We start from the raw sequence: 19,522 nt of genomic DNA, 5'->3' as shown, positions 1-19,522 counted from the left end.
AACAAAAGTGCAACTCTAAGCAAGCTCCAAACTCTCCACAAAATCGAAGTCAACTTCAATGGAAAAAGTGAGGCCTGGGGCTTGTGGGCAAAAGTGAAAGCGAAGCAATTGACAAAATGTTCAAATGAAAACGACACTTTAGCATGCCCAGAATCCACAAAAAAAATCCGATGCTGGGGGCCTAAGCAGGCTAATGCCACAGATAAAGCCAAAAGCCAAACCAGGCCTAAAAAGAGAGAAAAAAATGCAAAAACAAAATCCAGAGTCAAAGGAGGAGCAGAAAAAGTTGCACATGCAGCTAATGTAGCTTATCGGCCAATGAGGAATGAATGAAGTGGAGACATCCAAAGGGGGATTCACATTCACAGGGCCGCAGAAGGGGGCTGGAGTTGGTGACTATGAGATAGCGCACATCGGGGCGGCCATTATCTATTCCTATCCTCACAACATCTATGCGAGGACATGTCAGTGATGGACCAAAAACATCAAAAGGAAAAATGTGTAAAAATAAAAGAAATAAAAAGGTATATAGGATAAACAGGCTAATCAAAAATATGGAACGTGGAGATCTGGAAATATATAAACAAATAAAGGTTTAAGGAAGCTAATGGTTATATATTCATAAACACCCTGCTGTCTAAAATAAAAGTGATGCTATTGAATCTTCAGATTGAGTTTAAAATATTTTATATATTTTCTTAAATAGTTATATATTCATATCTAATTTGTTGTCGTTTATAAAAAATTATGGAATGGTGAGATCTGGAAATATATATGCAAATAAAGACATTAGAAAGTTCATAGTTTTATATTCATAAACAATTTGCTGTTTCAGATTGAGCTTAAAATGATTTCTATACTAAATTATTTTTTAGTAATTTCCTTGAGGACATCTAATACCGGTACCTTGTGCATTCATAAATATACCTAGACATTGAGCAGTTTAAGAAACATTAAACCTTAAAGATTAAAGTTACATTCAGTTATCTCAGTTAGAATCAGCGGAATAAGTACATAGTTAGACTCACATCACTAATCATCATCATTACCATTAATTTAACTTAACTCCCTTCGGACGCTTTCATTTTACTTTCTTGCACATACGGTGAAAAATGCGGAAAATGGAGGGAAATCATGTTGAAGGATGTAAAGATGCAACTTAGGGGAAACTAGCTCTCCCCCCATTTTCCTTTTCCGCTAAAAAAAAAAACAAAATCTCCCGTATTTTCTGAGAACACAGAACTCCCGTTAACAATTTTTCTCCTTTCACTTTGCCTGTCCGCCTTTTTTGTCCCCGGTTTTTATTTCACTCGCACTTGTTGACAATGCAGCACGCAATGCGGGGAAAAAGTTGGTGCTCAGGGGTGGGGATATTTAGGGGGGAGGGGGGCCATTGTACTGTTGTACTGTCAAAAAGAGGGGCTGCCTGGCAAGTCAATGCACCCAGTCAAACAATCAACGAAAGCGAGTGACAACAGTGCAGGAAAACCACCCAAAGCCAGCTTTTTGATGCCTGGCAACGCAGCATATGACAAAAAAGGGGTGTTGGTGCGCCCCTTTCGGATGGGGGGGGGGCGTTTATCCCCCTTAATTGGTCAACTTAAAAGCGGTATATCAATTTAATATCGGGACATCGTTCGAATGGAACGTTCAGTTTCAAACGAAAAAATTCCAAAAGGATTTAAAAGGGTTAGTTATTATGAAAGGAAATGCGGAACCCCGATAACTGAAATAAAACTCTTGAAATGGTACACTTACAATCAGAATAATATATAACAGACCATATCAGTAAAATTATTTAGTCATGGTTAATATTTACATTGTGTTAATTAATTAACAGTCACATTTTGTGAACACTAAAACTTAGAAAAGGCATATATATTTATGTTTTTTATTTTGATTAATTTTTTTCTTTGCTTCTGATGAGTGTATGACTCTTAAATTTTGCTAAATGTTTTTGGTAAACATAATTGAAACCTTTACTGCCGAATAAAATTACAAATTCCCAGCGGCTAGAGATAAATTGAATTTCAGAGACTTAAATGCAAAGCTCTATGAGTAATCCCAGGGATCTTTAAGACGACAAGTCTGTGGCATCTCTTTTTCCCCATGAGTTCTGCACAGCTGCAAGCCACTGAGTTGCACAAACGGATGGCGAAACAATTTCGAAATATGTTTTCTAATTACTTGTTCGCACTCGGGCATCAACATGCCTTAAATGGAAAGAGGAATGGGAATCGGAATGGGATGGAATGGGAATCCGCTGGCAAGAGGACTCTGGGGGCAGCAGGAGCAGCAGGAGGAGTCTGAGTGAATTGGCGACACATAAATTGCAAATATGATAGAAGAACATGCAACACTTTTTGCAGGGGCCAGTCTGCTGGGGTTGATGTTGCAGTTGTTGCTGCTGTTGCTGTTGCTGCTGCTGCTGCCTCAGCATATAATTATTGCAATGCGTTTCTGTTCGGTTCTGTTTGCTGTTGCTGTTGCTGCCCGGCCCCTTTTTGCAGTAAACACGAGCCACGCAGCCACTCGAAGGTCGGCAAAAGGGGAGGTGTACACTGCCAGATAAATAGCAAAAAAAGTTTTCAGCAATTTAAAAAAAAATATTTTTCTACAAGTTTTCCCATTCATTTTTTTTTTAAAACAAGCTAATTAATGTTTATGTGCTAGAATGTAAATGTGTTGAGTGTTTTAGTTATTACAAAGACTTATTGTACGTACACTTACAATTTTTTTACAGCTAATTTGGAACGTTTGTTTATTTCAAAATAAATAATCCTTAGTTGTAATAAATATTTAATAAATTAGTAACTTTAAATAACAAAAACCAAGGGAAAAGAACGAATTTTTTCTCAGTGCTGCTGGCTGGAGCTGTTCGCTGGCCTTCGTTTCCCCCATTAAAGTGCTGCTGCAGCTGCAGCAACTCCTTTTTTTTCGGTTAACGCGTATGCGTGTGCTTCTAATTAAGTGCTCCATCGGGGTCACCACCCAATCAATCAGCGAAAGTCACTTGAGCAGCGGCAATATTGGCAAAGAGGAAGTCGAGACTTCCTTACCGCATCTGCGGAAGATGGATCTTGATGGCTTTTGTTCGCTTTTCCTTGCTCGCATCACTGGCACTCGCTTCACTTTCCTCGGGAAAGCGTGGAAAATGTGCTCGAGGGTCGAAGAAAAATTACGAAAAAACAAGGCTAAAATAAACAGGGGAAGCCAAGCCGAAATCAAGACATAAAGATACCCCTTTCCTTTAAGAAAATCAAAGCTTTGGAATTAACCAAGCAAAACATTAAGAAAAAATTACAAGCCAAACTCTTCTTACTTTTAAATAAATGTATTTTGTAAGAATTATATGACTTTCAAATAGGTAAAAGTTAAAAATGTTAGGTATATGCTTTTAGAGACTTTTGTTAATTTTTTTTGTTTGAAAGTACCAATGTTATTTACCAGCTAAATTGTATCAAGCTATTTGCATAGATTTTCGACTTGTTCTCGTATACCCGTGCAACCGCCAGTTAATGGGTGCATGTTAAAATTGTGAAACAGTTGAGAAAACAGGAGGAGACAAAACAAAAGCAAGCAAACTAACGAGAGAGCATACAGCGTATAAAAAAATAACAGCCACGCATATATGAATCCTTGTAAGTGGGTTGAAGCGTTGGCAAACATAAAAAGTTTACCCTGGTAGCCAGAAGCTTTAAGGTTCCCTTGAAGAATATATACATATATGCTGGCACGTAGGAGAATCTCAGGAGGGGCGGCGGGGGGGTATGGTTTTCAGTGGGGGGTGAGAGATTTGAGGGGAGCTCAAGAGGTTCCAGGGGAATCCTGGCCCTGCGTTTCGAGTGGTTTACTCCCTGACAAACTCCCACTTCTATACTTTCTACCCTGCTTACTACCTTCTTTGCCCCTTCTTTGCCCCTTCCCTACCGCCTTCTACCCCCTTCCCAACCCCCTTCTGAACCCCCTTCTTAACCCCCTATTGTTGTTGTATCTGACTGTTGACAATGGCATGCGTTAGGGTTTTTTGATGTTTTCCCCCGTGAAGTTGGAAGCCCTTAATCCCCCTAATACCCCGCCCTACCCTTGCGAGACTTCAAGTGCACGCAGAGCTTTAAAACTCAAGAAACCGCTCGGAACATAAAAAATATGCAAGGAAAGAGAGAGGGATATGCGATAAGAAAGAGATCGCATCAGTGTGCCCCTCGCTGGGCTCAATTCAATTTGTTGAGTAGCTAAATTTAGACGCTAATTTGGGGACCTGCTGTGCCAACGAGATCGTGTCCAGTTCTCAGACTTGTCTCAGGTTACAGAGAAAAAAGAGAGAGAGAGAGAGGGAGAGGGAGAGAGAGAGGGAAGATAAACAAGAACTAAAACCGGGATGGACCTCTACTCAAATTACCAATTGAATTTCTGTCTGCTACCACGAAGAATCCTTGGCTTGGAATATGTCCACTTATAACTTGGTGGCATTATCATCCCCAACTTTATTATGTTACCTTGAACATTATCGGACCGTCTTCTCCTTGGCTTTAATTCCCTCGAGTTCTGTCCTTTATCTTGATCATATAATCTTGCAGAACAACTGACATTATCATTTGATTGTCCCATAGTAAAATAGCTGAAATTATTGCCAATGCCAGTTTGAACATTCCTTAAACTTAATACCTCAAAAAAGAAGAAAGTTCTCAATACCCACTAAATTATAGTTTCAACTTAAAATACCTTTTATACAATTTTATTTACTTTGGTTTTCTAAATCTTCTCTCCTTTGATTGATTTGATTTCATAAGCAAAGTCCCCCTCAACTTTGGCTTTGGTTTACCCTCCGCATTGGGGTCTTTTAGCCCATTTATTTGCGGCATACTCACCTGTGACAGCTGCGGATCCATCATCGAGGTCTCGACTCCACCTGACTCCCCGGTTGAACTCATTGGTGGCCAGGCTCATTTCTCGTTTAGCCTGGTTTTTCAATTACCACGCTCGGCCGGGCCTTTGAAGCGAGGCCACAAAAAAAGAGTCTGAAACCCTTTGGCCATCAAAAGCAAAAGGCTTTGCTGAATTAGCGGCAATTAATCACTGCGACATGTGGATTGTTGCATGGAATCTTGAAGCGCGAATGCCAAATAGCACATTTACTGCGGTCAAAGTTCCAGGAACTAATAACCGCCAGGGACATCTGCTGCAACTTGTATATATACTTAACTGCATTTTATGCTCATTAATTTCTCACCTCTTGTATTAAAATAGTTTTTAAATTAGTCTTCTTATTTCTAAAGGTAAGCAAACACTTGTAGAAAACAAATTTGTTTAAGTGAGGCTCAAGAATTCGCGATTTAATTGAATATCATAAACAGAAAAAGTTAATTTTAAGTAATGGCATTTCTTGTTATCTTGTTTTTAAAATATCATGCGAACTGGAAATACTGTTAGAAAATATATATATATGTAAAATTTTGACTATGTAAAACTAAACTTAACATTTTTTAAAATATTTAACAAATAATTTCAAACGACATTTGCTTGTTTTGTTTTGTACAATTATTCCGTTAAAGCTTTTTGAAAGATCAGATGAACAAAAAGCTGAAATGGAAAAATGCAACAAAACATAACTATGCAATTTAAAATGGCCTAAAATGGAATGTCATACCTCTGTGAACTCGTTATAACATTTGCAATCAACTGTCATTCAAACCTAAACAGTTTTATTGTTTTCCCATTTCGCCCATTTTGGGAAAATGCGATAATTGGATTATACCCATGGACCTTTCTTATTTTCCCCATTTGTTGCTTTATTCATTGTCCTAATGGCTTTCCCGCTTGTACTTTCTATTGTTTTTGGCAGATCGAAGCTTTTGGGGCAGCAGCCACACCATGTGCCATGGAGAGCCTGGGCCTGGGCAGCAGACGCAACAACGGCGGCAACTCGACGGCCGCCCCCACGACGGGCCAGGGGGGCGTGGTCGGGGGCGGGGGCGTGGCCGGCAAGGTTTTGGTCCACACAAAGTTAAAGCAACAGCAGCAGCAGGTGCAGCAGCACCACTCGAATCAGAATTACTATACGCAACAGCAGACGCAATTGCAGCGACTCAAGCAGCAGCAACAGAAGTTGCAGCAGCAGCAGCAACAGCAACAGCAGCAGCAGCAGATGGAGGCGGTGCATGGGGGCGTGGCTAAGCACTGTCTGCAGTTTCCACCACCGCCAGACTATCCACCACCCAGCGGCCAATCTCCGAGCCAAACGCCCGCCAGGCGCCAACAATTGCCCCGGTATCCCGACCCAGATCCGGATGCCATAGAGATCTGCAATGAGGTGGCAACTCTGGAGACATCACCACATCATCTCAAGCAGCTGGCGGCGCGGCAGAGCAAAACGCTGGGCCGAAACCTAGGTGGCCACCACCAGCAGCAACAACACACTGGTAAACAAACTTTGAAAATCAAAATATATCTTATTGAGAAATGTTTGACGGTTTAATCTTTGAGTCTGTCATATACATAGTTATTCGTCAAGATTTTTGTTTGAATTTGAACAAAACAAATACATTGCATGATTCTAAGACTTAAATCTCATTATCTGCTTGACAAATGAAGAAGCTTTTGTCGTCACAGTCCCAATCTATCATATCAGCGAAACCCAGCAAAACACAGGGATTACCATCTTTGGGATAGCCTTTCCTCCATTTGAAAACTGTGGTCGGTTTCCCGGAGGCCTCAGATACGAACGTTCCATTGGTTTCCCTATCGTTGATGCCCAGCCAGAACCACTGCCTGTTCAGTTTCGCTTGGAGGGCTTCTAGTTCCTTTTGGGACTTGATGGACGCCAAATACCCGCCCATTTGACGACACTTAGCTGCCGCAGCGGTCCAACTTAGCTCATTTTCTTTTTCTATATAGAAGAACCTGGTGCCAATTCTCTCGAACAACGGAGAGACACATTTTGAGCTAGTTTTAGAAAGGGTTTCCAGGAGGGTTGCCTGAAAGGCCGCCATTTTCGTCTCAAGCGTCTTTAGAAGCGCCTCTATACTGGTCTGATCCTGCAGCTTTTTCTGTACCTCCCCAATTTTACTATCCATCTTGGTGTCCATGAACTGCATTATCGTCTTCATTTCGGATTTTGCCTCCATAATATGTCGTTCTGTTTGCTTCAGTCGCGCCTCCAACTCTTCTTTTGTAATGGTATTCTTCAGGGCTTCCAGTTCAGCCTGCATCTTGCTATTGTGATCATAGACTGGATGCAGTGCGGCCAGACAGAAGGCGCCACACTGATTTGGAGCATCGTGAAGCAGACACACCTGATCACCTTGGGAATGCGCCAAGGATTCAAGCAAATCCAGGACAATGAAGAAGCAAATAATGTGGGAAGTCAGCTTAAGCATTGCGTTTATAGACAGCCACTCTGAGTTAACTTTTAAAATGTACTAAATACAATCTGTCCGTTTAAGAACAACGAAGCTGATAAGGGCTATACAAAATGTATATATATATTTATGATTATATTAGAGATTAGAGCTATAGCATTTCAACGAGATTGTCAAACATAATACAAAACAATTAAACTAATTTAATTTAAAAACATTAAAGGTAAAATTTTTACAATTTTTATTTTCCAATTGTTCCTATGGAAGCTTTCACTCACATTTTTAAGAGAGTAAAAGAGAGCGGAAGAAAAACAAAGATCGCTCGCTCTTAGCTTGTAGTAGTGACTCTGGAGTTTGGCAGATGGCGCCACATAAAACCAGATTGTTGGGGACATGTATAGTAATATAATTATAATACGATGAAACAAAATTTGACCCAATCTCAAATACATCGATTTTAATATTAGGATGTTAATGTATTTATTATTCTGTAGTTATATTTTCAATCAATCCACATTAATTTAAATATTTTTATATTAAATCATGCAATGTAATATGCACTGTATTTAATATTCTGTAGTTATATTTAATTTAAATAGGAAATATACAAGTTTTTTCTTTAATTTTACTATTCCCTTTTTTTATCAGTGCACCATCTGCATCATGACTACTCGTATGCCTACTACGAACCCGGTGCCGCCATGAGGCACTCCAATGTGCCGGGTTCTGCCAGCGCGGGGGGAGGAGTGGGAGGCGTTTCATCGGTGGTGGGCAGTTCGAACACCACCAGCTCCTCATCCACATCCCCCTGCTCCGTGGAGCCACCACCCAACTCGATCCGAGCGCTGCTCTCCAAGGGCAAGAAGAACAAGCAACTGGTGAGTCCGGCCACCTTGCAATCCTACCAGACGCGCTACCACAAACTGACCACCAAAGTGGGTCCCGGCCAGAGCGAGAATTTCTACGAGGAGATCAACGCGGCTGCCCTGCAGACGAGCAGTAGTAGCCACAGTGGCGGTCATCATCTGCGCAGTACAGTGGGCTCCCATTCGGCGGGCTCGCTGAATCAAACGCTGGTGGAGGAGGAGCTGCGTCGAGTGCAGAGCCGGCATCACAAGATACTGGGCGAGCTGAATCTGAGTGTGGAGGCCATGCTGATGCCGGAAAGTCCGCCCAAGTCCATGGAGCAGCCACAGGGAGCATCCGGCTCTGGGGGAGTTGAGCCACCGCAGCCGAGTGTGAGTGTGACGGCGGCCAGTGGACAGCCGCCCACGATTCTGACCCGACTGACATCCGCTTCGGCGGACAACATCTGTGATAGCGGAGAGGGGGGAAAGAGGGCCAAAGGGAGTGCTGCCGGCGTGGAGCAGCTGATGGCCACCACCACGTGCGGCGACCTGGACAGCGGCTTCAGCGGCAGCAGTGGGGCCAGCTACATTGGCAGCCTGCGTCTTAGCAAAACGCAGCACATCAAGTGCGCCCGCCAAACGCCCACGGTGGGCACCACCCAGAGCTGTCGTTCGTTCCAGCGGGCGGCCACTGTATACGATGAGGCGGGCATGGCAGCTGCTGGTCAGAGTGCCAGTTCCAGTGGCAGTGGCAGTGGCAACGGCAGCAGCTTTTTCACGCGAGCCTCCTGCGGCCGCAGGATACTCAGCTGCGCCAGGATACGGGCTGCCGAGGACCCGGGACCCAATCACCGGAATGGCCATCCAGCCACTCAGGCTCAGGTTCAGGTTCAGGTTCAAGTTCAAAGCACGGCCACGGAATCGAAGGCCAGGAGCTTTTGGAGCCGCAAGGGATGGCGCAAACTGCCCGGCTTCTCCACCTCAACGTCCAGCATCAATGACACGGGGTTAACAGGTGAGTCTCAGCACATTTCACAAACCAAAACAAAAAACTTACGTTTCCCCTATTGTAACAAGCAAATCATTACGATTTAAATGCTGTCGTCAAATGAGCGCACCTAATGGAAATTCCCTGTACTATTGACGTGTACTAGGTGTCTCAATTTCGCCAGAAAGTCTATAGGTGGCTGGGTTTTTACTCAAACGCGCGCTCCCAGTGGAATGCGATTGTACTATTGATGCTAGTTGTTTCACTTTGTCAAAAACTCTATAGCTGGCGCTGCTGTTACTCAATTTAGGGCACTGATAGGTACAGCTTGCGCTAACGGCCCACAGATGGAGCCAGACATTTATCCATTTTACTACTCGTTGTTTTTCCCTAATAGAGGGCGCTATTTAAGCGGACAGGTAAAGCTTGCGCTAACGGCCCACAGATGGAACCAGCCATTTATCCATTTCACCACTTGTTGTTCTTACCCCAATAGAGCGCGTTGCTTAAGCTGATATGTACAGCTTGCGCAGACGGCCCACAGATGGAGCCAGCCATTTATCTATTTCACCACTTGTTGTTTTTACCCCAATAGAGCGCGCTGCTTAAGCTTATATGTACAGCTTGCGCAGACGGCCCACAGATGGAGCCAGCCGTTTATCCATTTCACCACTTGCTGTTTTTACGCCAATAGAGCGCGTTGCTTAAGCTGATATGTACAGCTTGAGCAGACGGCCCGCAGATGGAGCCAGATATTTTTCCATTTTACCATTTGTTTGTTATTTCCTTTTTTTCCCCCATTTAGCTTATCGCTCCCCTGGACTGCAAGCAACGCCCCCCTTTTTCTATAGTTTTCTATACATTTTTATCAGCGGCTTTGCATGCAGAGGGAACATCATCTGTTCATCGAGCGGCGAGCATCGCATCGAATCGAGCGAGCCCCATTCAATTCGGCCCCAAACGATACGATCCATGAGTCCGCTTTTGCGGTGCGGCACATGCTCCGCTGGCTTCACTCCAGCACATACAGTATACAAAGTCTACAGTCTACAGTTTACAGTCTCGTTTTGTTTGATTTCGATTTTATTTTTTTGTTTCGCCTTTTTTTCCACCGCTTTTTTCGGCTTTTTGCCCACTTCGGTTGCGCTGCGCTTCGGGCTCCACGTTCCACTCACGTTCAGTTTGCCATGGCGATGGATTCATGGATGCGGTTTCAGTAGAATCGATCTTGTCGTGGATGCCGCATGCCTTTTTTTTCGTGTGTGCCAAAAACGCGGGCTTTGTGCTCTCTTTCGCCTGCAAATACTATAGATTCTCCTCTTTTTGGGGCGGAATGTTTTCTAGAAACAAAAAAGAGAGTTAGATTTAAAATAATCGAGCTGTTTTTACATATCGACGAGTAAAAAGTGATGTTATTGTGAAATAGGCCAGCAATTAAGTGCAACTTTATTATAATGGCCTTTCAACTGATTAAATCCGCTTTGGATAACCCGCCGCAGCAGCAGCAACATTTGCTGAGACGCCACAGTAATTTGGGTTTACCCCATCAACATGCCGCTGGAGTTGTTCTCCTGAAATGTGGGTAAACACTGATTAATTTTAAACAAATAAACATAATAATTGAAATGGGTGTGCAATAGTGGCAATCGAAAAAAAATGAATTCCTGAACAAAGCTTTCGGGGTTAGTTTTTCCTTTTAAAGCATTATATTTAAGCTAATATTTTAGAAAAAAGTTGTCTAGGTTGTATTTTTTTCATCCATTAACTTTTTAAGCCAAACTTAAAAGTGACAAATGTGTTTAAACCATTTTATTTGATTTGTAATTCACTAAGAATTAAGCAATTTTACTTAGTAATTAAATTATAAATCGGTGAAAAATTGACAGATCAATTTAAAAGATTTAAGGTGTAGAATCACGTATTAAATATTAAAAACTTAATTTGTGACAGGTGCTATAGAGGTAAGAAATGAATTTCCCCCGTAGAATCTCGTACCCGAAACATTTTTACAATTTAATACCAGCTGTCGGCCAGATGAATCATGTGTACCCCCTATATTCCTCCAAATGTTTCAGCTATTTCTGTGCGTAATTTTTTGTTGGGCAGAGTGAATCACTAATAGTCTGATTTGTAGTTGTTCTTGACAAGAACAAAACAAAAAAGCGACTGCCAAAAATAAACGCATAAAGATCTATTTATATGCGATTAAAATGAAGTGAAAAAGGGCAAAGCTGATAGAACAATCGGACCCCAAAATAAATAACCGATTCATTTGATTTAATTAAATAATGTGACAAGAACAAAGTTCAAAAGAACTTGTTTTAGAATGTAAATAAATAGATTAACCGCTAAAGAAAAGATGTCATTGCTCAATAATAGAAAATGTTATTAAGAGTTTATTAAAGAGAATACTTTTTGTGAAATTATTTTACAGCATAATTACACTGGTAAAAAGCCCTAATACTTTGTACTTAATTTTATTTCTTATTTTAAATATGAAAATAGTAAAATGTATAATTTGAGTCGACTTAAATATCTTAAAATTTAATTTAAATTTAAGCCATATTTAACTAAAATTAATTTTAATAAAATCAAATAGAAACTATATTAAATTTAATATTTTCAGTGTAAGTAATTAGCTAATAAACAATTGTCGGCCTTAATATTTTGTACCTTTTAAGTATTTCGGAAGTGAAGAGCACTTCAAACAATTCACCGCTTAATTAATTTCCAAAAAAAACTATCAACAGATTCTGGCAAAAATAACAAAATAGAAGCACCATGTGCAGCAGCCCTAAAATAAGCAATAATATTTTAAGGCAATTTCAGCAGAAGCTCAAAAACAATTTCAGCGAAGTTAAATTTGATGGCCACAAATGCAACCAGCTATAAGTGGTAGAATCAAGTATACATTAAAAAAATATTATATTAATAAACGTTAAGATTTAACTTGAAAGTTGTTAGTTATTTTGATAAATACATTTACTAAGAATTAACTTGATCTACTTGACTATATAGCTATATACAATAATTAAAAAAATAGGCTGAAAACTGTGAGGGACCACAATATTTCTTACACTTTACATTTTAAGTTTTACATTAAAAGCATTTACAATTATTTTTTTTTAGGTCCCTATCATTATTTTGAACACAGCTGTTTATTTACACATTGGGGCAGTGCAGGTCAATGCCCAGTCGCATATACCCCTCAAATATATGTAAACACGAGTGGTATACGTATATACGTACCACCAGAGCAACAGACTAACTTGAAATTAACGGCGGGTTGAAGGGTGTTCACTTGGCAATTAATAAACATATTTCAAAGTATTTGCACAGATGCATGGCTAAGGCAATAAATAGTGCTCCCTCCTTCAAACTTATTCCTAGATTCCATTCAATTATTCATCATAAAAATATGAAGACGAATAAAACCGGAGAGAATTATTATTGCACTTTTGTTGTCGCTTATTTCCCCGTTATTGTCCGCGATTGCTGTTGACTTTTGTTTGCTTTTTGTTTGTTGATGTTGCTGCTGCTGCTGTTGCTGTGATGGTGTTGCTGCTGCCGTGCTGATGTTGCTGGTGTATTTGCAACTATTATTGCTGGCATCTGCGGCATTAGCAGCGCGTGTTTGAGTGCCGCTTTAACTAAGCACTCGTTAATCAATGTCTCCAATGCCAGAGTCTCTTTTCTTCCACAGCCATTTCTTCGGTTATTGTTGCCGATATTTTACAGTGGATATCGCTGGTGCGCGGCGGAATTATGTGGTATTGTGGGTGTCAAGTTTGCCGTCATTTTGTGGGGTTAAGTACTTGAGGCGGAAGATATTGGGCAATAAGTGATATATGTCAACGGGGATTACTTCTTATCACATGGCTCAATAGACCATTCATTAAAGCAGATGATCATAATGTTTTTGTTAATTTATGGGTTTTTATTTCTGTAATTTAAAAATAAACTAATTTTATTTATACAGCTTATTACCATTAAGTAAAATTCATGTTTAGATCATAAACAAAAATGATTATTTTGATTTTTTCGCTTGTTTTGATATCCAAAGTATAAAAATATTTTCAACATTTGTGTACAAATTTTAGACTGAAACAATTTAAATGCACATTATGTATAACTTTCTTTAAATAAGCACATTTCCTAAAGTTATCCTATTATATATACACATATACACACCAACTGAATCAGCCAAACTTGTCGCAATCTTCACTGTACTTATTCCAAAACTGGAGGATGTGCCATTGGCCGTTTGAGCCACTTAGTTGTCCTCCCACCACCCACTCCACCTCTCCCTCCGCCCCCTGTGCACCCCCACCAAATCGAGTTGAGAGTTTGTCATGTACGACACGAAATTCGTGTAGCCTTTGGTGGATTTTTAGTGAAAGTGTTTAGACTTTACCTGCATCTAAGCACACAAAAAAGGCAGCACCAAAAAAAAAGACCAAGTAAAAAACAGAAATACCCCAAAAAAAGTGTGCTCATTATTTCATTTCGAAAACAGTATTTACTTGGCATACTTTTTGCCCAACGGCATCGAACACACCTCGGATGGCAGTTGCAGGGTGTACCACACGGCGTATGCGCAACGTTAATTAAAATTCAAACCCCCCCAAACTACGGTCGCCTTTATTTTTTATTTTTTGTTTGTTTTTTGTAAGCGGTTGTTAGCCAAAATTTGCATAATAACAACCGCAACAAGAAAACAATGTAACCGACAATCGGCAATCTCAACTTATCTGAAATTATAACAAACAACGCAGACAATGCTCATACGTACTGTTGTACTTACTGGGAGGCAAAAAAAAAGCCATCGAAAACGAAAAACAAACTACAAAAAATGGCAGGAAAAAAAGAGCCGAAAAAGTGCCATCGGTTAATTTACATGATGAGATATGAAAAGGTGATTGAAAATACACTTAAGATTGATTGCATATTTCGCGGGTTACGTGCTAGGTTTTCAAACAGCTTTTAAATAAGATATTGAATTCGTTTTTTTCATTTTTTTCCAAGTGCACTTAAAACTTTGCCTCTATTTGTGGGTTCTGCTTGAAAAATTTTTTTTTTGTGCGGTTTCTGTGAATATTTGGCTAAATTTTGAAAATCTGTGGGCGAAAAGCGATGTGTAATTACTTGATCTAGCAAGCTAACTTTTAATTAAACATATTTCAAAGAAAGATTTTATGTTAACTTGCTTTTTTAAATCCACATTGTTATTAAAGAGCTTACACCCTATTTCTACCAAATTCCAAGCTTATAAATTCTATAAATCAATTTAATAAAAAAACTTTTATTGCTTTGTTGTGTTAAAACACATTAAGTTCATGTGTAAATTTGTTTTTTTTCTTTCATTTGTTTTACAATTCTGTGATTATAATTTTCTTAGCCATTTCCATTTAGATTAAAAATCCAGATTTAATTATCTGCAGCCATAAATTTCGCCAGTGATTCTTTGGCGCTGCAAGGAAAGTGGCCGGCGCTTTTTGTGGCTGTTTTAAATACATTACTTTTGTAGGCCATGGCCAAGATGATTAATGGCCGAATATATATTGGACATTATTTAGCTGCCGCTGTTGCTTCTGCCCGCGTGCTGTCAATATGTCGGCACTCTGGACCCCGTTTTCGTATTTTTTTTTCTTATTTATTTTTGCATCTGCTAACCCTCTTTTCTGGCTCCGTGTTGACTTGGCTTAGTTCGGCACACGCGGCCAATTATCGCTGTCAATGCCAATTGAAAGCCATAAATTTTTAGCCGGGCTCTTGGCTCTTGGCTCTTTATTTTTTCCACTCTTCTTGGACAATTGTCGCTGGGGCGAGGGGCGGATGGCCGCCAAGGGGGGCGTGGCTGGGCGCCACGAGATCTACATTTGCCAATTGGTTTTCGGTGTTGACACCATTAAGCCAGGCGCAACTTGTGGCTGCCACAAGATTTACGAATGTTTGTTCAACACAGTGAAGCCTTGCAAGGGTGTCTTATTTTAAGTGTTGATTAACCGTTATTTAAATTAAGTTTATTTAAAATAATAATAATAATGATAAATAAAATATTTATATTCTGTTAAGCATATTTACAATTTGGTATGTCCTTCCTTGTTAAATTTGTTATATAATTTCCAATCGATTGGCCTTCACAGCTGAGCATTTTATTTTAGAGCTAATTTTGAGAACAAAGTATAAAGCAACAACTTAAAATAAATGAATTTTGTTTAGACGGATGACAAGGCCAAAGCGTTAGAATTTTTACTGAGCGTCGAGTTTATGCCAAGTTACAACGAAAAAACCCTTAAGTCTGACAGATTCAAAAACTAGTTTATGTAACAATTTGAAGTTATTTTGTATTTTTCAGTTTCTTATTACAATCTACATTTTGAAGCATCATTTTTGGTGTCATGTGAGTTTTTCAGTGCCATTGTGCAAGCCAATTAAAGCCGCCAAATAGTTGGCCAATTGTCTTGGCCCCTTCTCCCTTCCGTCACCTCATTTAGTTGTTCCACTTTACGTGATGCGAAACCAACAAAAAAAAAGGAGAAGAAAAATAGCTGAAAAGCCGAAAAAATTAAATTAAGTTGAGGCATACAAAGTCTTCTGTCGTCGCCGGTTGCATGCCGCTCGCTGATCACTTGCCTGAGATTAATGCGGCAAGTATGCGTCAGCTACTCCCTCCAAGTACTCCTCCCCACCCCCTCCCCTTAACCTCCTAAAGCAACACAAGTAGCCCACTTAACCCCCCAGCGGCGGTAGCGGCAGCAGCTCCACCGCCACCACCAATTGGCTGACGGCCAGTCAGTTTAGCCGCATTGCGCATACGCACCGTTGACCCAGCCGCATTACTTTCGCCTCAGAATCGAAATTGGAATTAGAATCCGAGTGGCAAACTGGGCCAAGCAAGTGCAGATCTCAGATCCCCGCTCCTCCTCCTCTGTGTTCTGTTCCTCTTATGTTTTTTATTTTATAATTTTTTTTTTTTTCGAATTTTGTGTTTATTTTTTGTGTGCCCCACTCTCTGGCGCTTAATTAAGTTTTTGTGTTCGACTGTCAGCAACTGGATTGACTTGAAATAGTTGAAAATAAACTAGCAAGCAAACGAACAAAAAAAAATGCACAAAAAATAATGTGGCCAGTGCGCGACGAGTGTGTGTCTAACCAAAAAGCGTATGGCCAGCATTTTGTGGCACAAAACGTTTTTAGCACGCATCTGTTGTTGTTGTTGTTATTGTTGTTTTTTCTCTCGCTTTTCTTAACGTGGCCAAAATGCTGAATGCTGAATGCTGATGACAGTGGGCCGCGGCTGCCGTTGCCGTTGGTCAACAACATGATTTATGTCCAAACCGTGAGCCTGGGCGTGGCCTAAAGCATACAGCATACTCCAGTGTGGAGTATGGAGCATGGACCATTTGAGCCGGAAGCAGACGAGCGCCGGACAGTTGGACAGATGGACAAATGGACAAATGGACGAATGAATAAACGGACAGAAGCGGCCAACGATGACAGACATGCTCCAGACAAGATCCCGCAGCAAGATCACACAGCCACAAAATTATAATCAATAATTTTATATCGAACTCTCTTCAATTTGGTAATCCAAAACAAACTAAAAAATATGAATATATATAGAGAAGAAGGTAACAAAAATGTGGTACATTAAAAAAAGCCAATCAGAAATATTGCATTTCAAATCAATTGTTTTAAATTGAGTATCAAAACAATGATTTATTCCAAAAACGACGTTCTTTTCAAAACCATAAATACTTCTTTGGCACTTCCCAAAATATTATATTTTATCGCAAAGTAAAATTTTTTCCATTAAATATAAATATAAATATAAATAGTGAAGAAGGTTACAAAAATATTGTGCATAAAAAAACCATTCAGAAATAATACAAACCAAATAAATGGTTTTAAATTGAAATAATGATTTATTTCTAGAACGACGTTCTCTTTGGTTGATTTTAAATCCATAGTTATTTCTTTATAACTATAGAAACAAAAATATTTCCCATTAAATATTTAATCTAAAGTATTTTAAGCAAAGATTACATGTCCCATGGGTAAGCAATCTAATAATCGATGGTATGTTATTAAGCAATATCAAAAAGGTAATACAAAAAGAAATTCCAAGAACATTTTAAATCAAACTTATACAAAGTTCTTGATAAATTTTGCAAGTGCATTTAAATCATCAACAGATGTAGGAAAATAAGAAGAAGACCGCAGACAGCCGACTATTTCCTGCTTATTAGAACTGAGTTGCTAAGTTCAGGTTCTTACTGTGGCTGTGGCTTACTTTGTTGCAGCACAGCGAACGCAGTCCCTCAACAGCTGAAGGTAAAGATAATAACTTTAGTCAGGGGCTCATGATGGATTACGGGCAGAAAGAAAGAAAAATTTAAGCAGAACAAAACAGCTTAGCCAAGATCATTTATTGTTTTGTTAAATAAACCCCAATTGCCAAATTTTACCAGCAAGCTAAAGAAACATACATAACTTACACCTGTGGAGCCAAGGTAATTACAAAAAAAATTGACTTAACTGGGAAAATGTTTAATATTTTACGAGATCAAAATCTAGCCAAGCAATTATAATAAATACATCCAGGCTGATTAATCGATAAACGCCCCGACCTAATCTCGACTCCACTTTGCTCTCCTTGTCGAGAACATTTTCCAGTGGCTCTGGTGAATTTTCAACCGGATGGAAACGGCCCACAAATATATGGGGGAAACCACAAACAGTCCATATATAGTACATATATATTGCATAATTGATTGCGGCTCGTTGTGGGGGGACGAGAATGGAATGTCCATGTAATTGCACGCCAGGTGTCATAAAGCTCTTTGCAATTTGTGCTGCTGGCCCGCCCAGGCCACAATACTAAGCCCAAAGACTACATACAGTGGGTCATCCATAAATCGAACAAAACTGTCCCATAACAAATTCGATTTATGAGTATTTTGTTTGGCTTTCCATTTTACTTGCAATTGTCTTGGAATTTTCAAAGGCCATTTATTTGAAGTTTTTTTGTTTTTGCTTTAAATATGTACTTATAAAAGTTAATTTACTTACCGAAATATTTGCAAGGAAACTAGTTGTTGCTTAAACATTTTTGAAAATTGTTGCTTTTATTATTTAGATTATAAGCAGCCTGTATTTAGATTTATTACAAATCATTTTTGAAGCCAAAAAAAAGGGTTTGAACATTTATATAGAAATTAATTAAATATTTACTTTAAATATTTTATATCAAAAGTTCTAAAAATGTAGCATCTTTAGCAAAATATGTTAAAATAATATTGCTATATCAAAAAATTACTAAGCTGGCCCAAAATTTTGAGATTTTGCGTTATAGAAACAATTTTAATTACTTCATTATGCATAGTTTTGTATTTTCAATGTTGTTTTGGAAAATGCGTTTTATTGAAGTTTGGCTGTACTCGAGTAGCAATATGTATCCAGATACAATTTTTTTGTGGTGGCAAGTTGCAAGTTGCACTTTCGGTTTCGTTTTCGTTTTCGGTGTCGGTGTCGCTGCCCACGCACTACCTCCTCACTTCCACTAGACCCTCACTCTTCCGCCCGCATTCTCAGACGACAACGAGCGAGTCGAACAACTTAAAAAGCAGCCACAAGGCACACCATGCAACCTGGGTGCTTATTTAACACAGTTTAGTTGTTCAGTTGGTCAGTGCGACATTGTTGTAGCTATTATTGTCGCCCAGGCAAATTCGCTTTTAATGAGAAACCAAAAAGCGCAGCCGCCGCGGTTGCAGTTCGCTTGTGGTTGTTGTTTTTGCCATTAAAACATAAATTTCCATGAATTAACAACAGAAACAGCAGTAGCAGCAGCAGCAGCAGCAGCAACAGCAGCTCCCTCCCAACAGCAATTTGCAGTCGTTTCCACTTTGGTTCCTTTATTTAAACCAAACGCATACTCTTCAAAGAGTTGAGCGCCATTTTTGGGCAGCAGGAAGTAAAATGGTACTTAAAGCTACATTGTACATCTTCACAGTTAAGTTGGCAGGTAGTTTATTTACCTCGCTGCCAAATAAAGATGTTTTAGTCATAAATTATGTTTAGCTAATTGCATAATTACCTTAAAGAGTTATTACCCTCAGTTGTGAACCAAAATCAGTTGACTTTTAAAATTGTAAAATATTAATGACAGACGAAATTTAAACCATTTTAGAATAGTTGTTATATATTAATAGGAATTAAAGGGTGCTTAATGCATCGTTCGGTTACGTCTCTAACTTTTCTTGCTCATTTTTCTTATTTGTTTTGTCTGTGCGTCATGGCGAAACAAACGAACAGAAGGC

The 19,522-nt window shown here is 39.5% G+C and overlaps 1 protein-coding gene across 2 annotated transcripts in view; it reads left to right on the top strand.

Moving 5' to 3' along the window:
- LOC108136225 overlaps window positions 1–19,522 on the top strand; it is a 106,250-nt gene that overhangs the window by 15,947 nt on the left and 70,781 nt on the right. The window contains exons 2-3 of one of the 2 annotated variants that reach the window (XM_041707136.1): window positions 5,846–6,422; window positions 8,010–9,224. In XM_041707136.1, coding sequence (XP_041563070.1) covers window positions 5,882–6,422; window positions 8,010–9,224 — 1,756 coding nt within the window. In that variant the 5' untranslated portion in view covers window positions 5,846–5,881. Of the gene's footprint in view, window positions 1–5,845; window positions 6,423–8,009; window positions 9,225–10,430; window positions 10,776–19,522 lie in introns of those variants that run through there. The other variant, XM_017257246.2, reaches the window with a different exon arrangement.

The sequence above is a fragment of the Drosophila elegans genome, unplaced genomic scaffold (genome assembly GCF_018152505.1).
Source record: "Drosophila elegans isolate 14027-0461.03 unplaced genomic scaffold, ASM1815250v1 contig_149, whole genome shotgun sequence".
In the NCBI taxonomy this organism is placed as follows: domain Eukaryota; kingdom Metazoa; phylum Arthropoda; class Insecta; order Diptera; family Drosophilidae; genus Drosophila; species Drosophila elegans.
The sequence above is the reverse complement of the archived record's forward strand: the minus strand, read 5'-3'. Positions and strand labels throughout refer to the sequence as shown.